Source organism: Cynoglossus semilaevis, chromosome 6 (genome assembly GCF_000523025.1).
Source record: "Cynoglossus semilaevis isolate Cse_v1.0 chromosome 6, Cse_v1.0, whole genome shotgun sequence".
Classification (NCBI taxonomy): domain Eukaryota; kingdom Metazoa; phylum Chordata; class Actinopteri; order Pleuronectiformes; family Cynoglossidae; genus Cynoglossus; species Cynoglossus semilaevis.
The window spans coordinates 6,122,870-6,129,601 of record NC_024312.1 but is presented as its reverse complement, the minus strand read 5'-3'; the positions used below and the strand labels follow the sequence as shown (position 1 = coordinate 6,129,601).

At 44.1% G+C, this 6,732-nt stretch overlaps 1 protein-coding gene across 4 annotated transcripts in view; it reads right to left on the bottom strand.

The window, feature by feature from the left end:
• Positions 1 to 3,276: 3,276 nt before the first annotated feature.
• Positions 3,277 to 6,732, bottom strand: part of LOC103379866 (metabotropic glutamate receptor 8-like) — a 47,293-nt gene continuing 43,837 nt past the window's right edge. For all 4 annotated transcript variants that reach the window (XM_008311565.3, XM_017033158.2, XM_008311566.3 and 1 more), the window contains 2 exons: positions 4,582 to 4,828; positions 3,277 to 3,569 (listed from right to left, as the gene is read on the bottom strand). In XM_008311565.3, coding sequence (XP_008309787.1) covers positions 3,520 to 3,569; positions 4,582 to 4,828 — 297 coding nt within the window. In that variant the 3' untranslated portion in view covers positions 3,277 to 3,519. The remainder of the gene's footprint in view (positions 3,570 to 4,581; positions 4,829 to 6,732) is intronic.

Sequence of the window (6,732 nt, the reverse complement as noted above, 5' to 3'; positions counted from 1 at the left end):
CGCGTCCTCCACTTCTCCACGTAGCCCAGAGTGTGACTGCAGCTCTGTGGCCACCTGGGACTGAAGTCAAGCCAATTAAAACCTACACACACACACACACACACACACACACAAACTGTGAAGTGACGCTGTGAGGCTAAAAATAAACATTCCTTGTGTGTCAGAACTCACGAGGAGCTGCTGCTGCTGCTGCTGCTGCTGTTGCTGTTGCTGCTGCTGCTGCTGCTGCTGTTGCTGTTACTGCTGCTGCTGCTGTTGCTGTTACTGCTGCTGCTGCTGTTGCTGTTACTGCTGCTGCTGCTGTTGCTGTTACTGCTGCTGCTGCTGTTGCTGCTGCTGCTGCTGCTGCTGTTGTTACTGATGTTACTGCTGCTGCTGCTGCTGCTGTTGCTGCTGTTACTGCTGCTGCTGCTGTTACTGCTGCTGTTACTGCTGCTGCTGCTGTTGCTGTTGCTGCTGCTGCTGCTGCTGCTGTTGCTGTTACTGCTGCTGCTGCTGTTGCTGCTGCTGTTACTGCTGCTGTTACTGCTGCTGCTGCTGTTGCTGCTGCTGCTGCTGCATGGTGAAACTAAAGTTCTCCGTTATTACACGGCCGTTATTAGGTTGAATTTGGATCCTGGTTTCAGAAAAACACACGTTATTGTCCATTTTAAAGGACCATTGCACGTGAATTCTGCTGCGACAGTAGGCGTACAGTGGTACCAGTTGACGCCACACCCAGTGGGTCGTCTCTCTGGACCTGGTTGTGTGTGGTTTTATGAAAAACGAGGGAAAACTGAGAAAAAAAATGTCATCACAACATTTTTGTTCCTCTTTTCACCGAGACAAAAAAAGTCTCGGAATCAGATTTAGATCAACAAAAACACCAGAATATACCTGTCAAAATAACTGTTGTTCAACCGGTGGTCCTCAGACCAAATGTGATCCACACAGGTACAGCATGGGACAGGTGAAAGTTTTAGTTAATAAGAATATTTCTCCTGTTTTTTAACAAATTAAAACTAATCTTGATTTCCAGCTACTACATCCACCCATAGATGGAAAACCAAAAACCCAAAACACTAGGACTAAAAATAGACCGACGTAAAATACAACATGAGCAAACTACAAAAACCCACGATGACAGAAATCTCAGGTGATTGTAGCCGTAGACTGCACTGACTGTGCACCGACTGTTTGGTTTTCTGCTTCAGTTGAACCAGTGTTCACAGGTGGAGGATCCTGCTCCGTCAGCCTAATTGGCTCCTTGATGGACACAATGTAGGTTTTCCTCATTACCCAGCACTTTCACATCGATGCTGCAGGGGGCCCCGCGGCCAATTATTCTATAAAACTTCATAATGTTTTAACAAATCTGCCTGTCATGAAGTGAAGGATGTGAAGGACAGCACATGGGTTCAATCAAGCTGCGGTGGATTCAGTAACTGTAGCATTAGCCTCTGTCTAGACATTAGAACAAACAGCAGGGTCTCTTTGGATGGATGGATGGATGGATGGATGGACGAGTGGATGGATGGTCAGGTAGATGGATGTCTCAGTCCTATCAGATTGGAGAGATGACGTCAGAGACCAGACATTGTCTGATCATGTTCATGTTCATGTTCATGTTCCGTTGTCGTGATGAACATTTCAGTCAGGAGTTTCTGGGCTGAGTTGGAGCTGCAGCTTTGTTTTCTCCTCTTTGGTTTGGTGATTGTACTGCTGGACTCCTCCCTGGGATAAATTTAATTTTGCTTGTGTTGATTATGTTGGCAGTGCCCACTCTGGAGCCGATCACTTCCTGGCACAAGCTTCCATAAACTCTAACCAGCGTGTGCTGCCAAATGTTCTGGAACAGTCTCTGGGCTGATCTGTCACATTTCAGTTTCAGACCGTTCTCCCTCAGAGCGAGGCAGACAGGACGAGTGCTGCCGGTCGGGTCTGGATGGAGGCTTAAGATGAGACTTTCTGACAGACTGACCAGAGGTCAGCCATAATCAGCCACGGAGTCTGAAGTTCAGGCTGCGTTTAGTTTGTACGTTGAGCCTTTCCCACTCTGTGCCAGTGTTAACCACAGTGTTTTCCTGTATTATATAATTTGCAACAACTCTGGTAAAAAATCACAAAAAATGAAACAAAGCGGTTGACGGCTGCTCCTACACATCCTCCACCTCCACTTTAGAACATTTCTGCAGCAGGTTTTTTTTTCATCAGACTTTCTTGTCGCATCTGTTCCTTTAGATTAAGGCAAATTCAAGGTGGAAAAGTCTCGTCTTTGGACGTCTCTCTTCCCACTCTGTACCTCGTCTTCCTCCACTTTTCTTGCAGGAGACGCAGAAATATTCATTACACGCATGAGGAATTCTCTGCAGCAGCTCGTATCGATCCGGCCTCTCCTGTTCCACAGCGGGTATTGATCACACACACGGGCTGTGTATTTTTGAAAGTCCGTAATGGGGATAGCGCGTTGTGCTATGTTTCCTGCAAGACTCTGGATCTCGTGATGCTAAAGGTCGGCTTACGCACAGATGGAGTTTCTCTGAACTTCTCGCTCTGCAGCAGGTTCATTCTGGGTCGGAGATCTACTGAGTTTCTCTTTGTCCAGGACAAATAACTCACATCTTATTTCTCCCTTTCTCTCTGGTTTTGAAAAGAAAATATTTTCTGTCTTGGGACACACAGTTTACAGCATAAACTCTAAGAACTTCTCTGTGACCAAGTCGTAAGATTTGGTCATAAATTAAAATCTATTAAACTATCCACCTAAAACCACTGTCTGCTGCATCAATACTACAGTATTTATATTGTAGTGGTTCAAGTTTCAAGTTTCAAAATTTAAATCATCAACATTTAGGTGCGGGCCGGTTTTGGGTGGGGTTCGTGGTTCATTAGGTAGCCCCCGAACCTGAAGTTTGAGACCCCTGGCTCAGAGTATGCATGGAACCATGGGACTCCAGTGATGATCTACTCTCCAGTTCTTGTCTTGGTCAAATCAACCCAAAGGTGACAGTGACGTGTGAAACATTCCTTTTATTACAAATAGATCATTTGTATAAAAACTAGCATGCTTCAGGTCAACGGTTGCATTTACACGATTCACAAAAGCTACGGTTCATTTCGCCGAAACAGTGATGGACCGACTCCATGATGCAATGACATGAGACAATAATCAGGAATTTCCACAAATATATTTTTTTGGTTTTTTTGTTTGAATGTACATTTAGAATAACAACAAATATTTTTGATCTCCACAATTTTTTTTTTTTTTACCTTTCAACTTTTCAACGTTACCCACAATTTTTTTTTTTTTTACCTTTCAAGTTTTCAACGTTACCTGTTGTTTTCCTCTTCTTCTTCTTCTTCTTCTTCTTCTTCATGGCCTCTTCAAATGATTGTGTTTGTTTAGTGTTTGAAGGTTTGAGTGCTGCTCAAGATCCAACCAGTTTTTTTTTGGTTCATTTACTTTGTCGCTCCGTTGCTCAGTTTGTCAAAGCACCTGACTTCCTGTTTAGGAAGGCCTCGTTCAGGGGGTGTGCGCCCTCACATGGCGTGGTTTGTGTAGCTGACGTAGGTTGTTTTTGCTGGTGGCACTGTGTGGAGAAGAAACATCATCAGAAGAGGAAAAAGGAATGGAAAAATAAACAGTGAAAATGCACTTCTCCTCTGAACACAAAGTGATGAGCTTTAGCCTTCAGCTAATCTGAGGAGCTAAGGCTAAAGGACAGACTGTTTTTGTAAGATTGTGGCAGGGGAAGGACGCCTCCGCCAGGGAACCTGTGATGAGTAAAGAGTTCAACATTTCTGCTGACACAGGAACATTTTTTTAAGCGTAGCTTTTAACATTTAACACAACAAATCACAGCAAAACAATTTCAGATTCACTTGAACCTGAATCATTTCAGAGGCCATGGAAAAAAAAAAAAGAAATCGAAGTCTCAAAATCGAGTTTCTCAAAACTCGTAGATGAAACAAAAAAACAAGGTTCAATGTAAACTAAAAAACACTATTATTTTCCATTAAATCTTATTATATCAGTGGTTCTCAATTTATTTTCTCATGCCCCCCCTTGAGGACAGAAATGTTTTCACGCCCTCCCTGAATTGAAATACTATTGAGAACCTGATAACATGTACAAACCACTGTATGAGGTGCTGCCACCTAGTGACTGGAGGCTTGTTATCATTCAGCAGTGGTACACTTATGTCCAGCGTGCCATATTCCACTGAACGCCCCTCACGCCCCCCCCTGGTACCGCACCGTGCCACCGCCAGGGGGCCCCGCCCCACTATTGAATTTCCGTTTCGATGTCCTGCCTTCTAACCAACAAACGTAGCTCTGATTGGCCTTTGACCTCTTTGCTCCTCCTGTGTCCCATGACAGATTTTTAAATTATTTTGTTTTTCAGTTAATTTTGTCACTAAGTCTCACATTTTCATCTTAGTAAAAAAAGGGTCACAGGAAAAATGAACACAACATTCTTCAGTTCAGCCACACACTGGCTCTGATGATGACAAATGTGTGCACAACAGGTAGAAGGACACCCGGCGTGTCTTCATCTGTCCATCCATCCGTCCATCAGTCCATCCGTCTTTCTCTACTCACCAGCGGCCTCCACGCCCTCACACAGCTCCGTCTTCACCTCGCCGTTGGGTCGCTCGGCTGCCAACTGCGACAGCTTGCTGGTCATTGTGGCGGCGGTGACGATGGCCTTGAAGCTGCGCTTGTGTTTGGGAACGTTCTGCTCAGGATGAAAGATAATCATGTAGACCTTTGGCATGTAGAGCATTCCCAGAGAGACGGAGGCGCTGAGGCTGAGGGAGACGGTCAACGTGGCCGTCTGGATGTACATCTGAGGAGGAAACGGAGGAACAGGAGGGTCAGAGGACACCAGATGACAAACGCCGTTAGAAAATGACAGACGCCGTTAGAAATGCAGCTGAAATGGACGTCGACTGAGAATCAAACAATCGCTTCATAAATTATAATTTAAAAGACCTTGTTTACTCAAAAAGCTCGCTGGTCGACAAGGTCAATTATTACAAGCGACTTATTTACGCTTAAAGTAAATCAACGACCACAAGTGGGGAAGAACCGTAAAGGCTTTTCAAAATAAAATGTCAACCTAAAATGGCATGCTTGTCTCCCAAATTGTGTTAAAAAAATCATTTGTTGTGAGAAAAAAAAACAAAACGAAATTGACTTCAGTTTATGCATACAGAATGAAAGAAAGAAGATCAGTCGTATTTTTTACATCTTTTCACTTTCTTGTATTTTCTTGTATTTTTTTACAAGTCCAGGTTTTTTGTGTTAAGTGAAAACACATATGTGAATGTACTGACATGTATAAATATATCAGACTATCTATCGTTTCCCATGAAGCTGAAGGGACTTTGTGTGGGTTGCTACATTTGGGCTTGTTTTTACTCAACCTTGTTGCTCGTTTTTCCTCACAAGATCTGGCAACACAGCCCGGCTCGTTCAAAACACACAGACTACCCAGCCAATAAATGGATGGCCAGCAGCTGCTGTCAAAAGTATTTGGGAACAGCAATTAATCCTGAGTTGGCACTGATATGACAAAAAAATGGAGTAAAGCTGACAAAAAGTAATATGTTTTTTTTTTTGATATCATTTGAACAGAATGTGATTCAAAAAAAAAGAGAAGCAGAAGAAAAATTGTTGTGATTACAATTTTTAGTTTTCTGTAAAAAAAAAAAAAGAATTCCAGAGTGATTGATGGCTCCAGACAGTAGGACAGGAGAGGTTCTGCTGCTCAGAGTCGGCGGCGACGCCTCTAGACCAGATGGAGTCAGTGGACTGACAGTCAGAGCTGTGACAGAGCCGAGATGAGGATCACACATCGGCGCCCACTGTGGGTGAAATCATCTGTGTTCTCTCAGCCGTGACGGAAAATAAAAGATTAAAGTTTTTCTTTGTTGGGAACGAGATCCAACTTTCTGCAGCGGGAGGAGGAACAAATGCAGCCTCAGATCATTTGTTAGAGAAACAGAACGTCAGGGTTCAAAGCCCGACGATTCTCGCTCGCTCCACCGCCGCCGCTCCACCGTGCTGTGCTCAACTGGGCGGCAACGACCTCCGTTTCCTCCCCCAGCTCTGCAGCATCTGTCGTGACACACCTGTGCACATGTTCTATCACCACGGCGTCACCATGGCAACTGGATGGTGCTAGCAAATGCCCCGGGTTAATAGCCCGCAGACTAAGAGTCAAAACAATCGTCATCCTCTGCAGGGCCGACAAAAAGGAGAGGAGTTTCAGTGACAGACGGCGACCTGAGGCCGTCGGGAGGTCAAGACAACAACTGCTGTGATTTAGGCAACAGACCAAAGGAATCATTATGAAAATGAATGACAGGCGGTCGAGCATCAAGTCATTTCAAGGCCTGGGAGGAAAAAACAAAAACCCACTCAGGTCATTAGTGCGAGGTCTGTCATTTATGGTGAAAGAACTGTGGATTGGAGTCAAAGTCAAAGGCACAAGGAGGAGACGAACAGAAAGGACGTCGGTGTTCAAGTATCAGGTACTGATAACCAGGTCACATCATTGATCTCAGTTTCTAAGCTATGACAAAAAGATAGAAAGTGGAGAAAGTAGAATTGATGGTCATTGTGCTCTCGCCTTGAAATGCAATAAAAATTTTAAATGATTCATTTCATTTCACAAAATAATTAGATTAAAAAAAGTTAATCACAAACGGTCCCTCGTCCACCGCAAGGGTTACGTTCCAAGACATC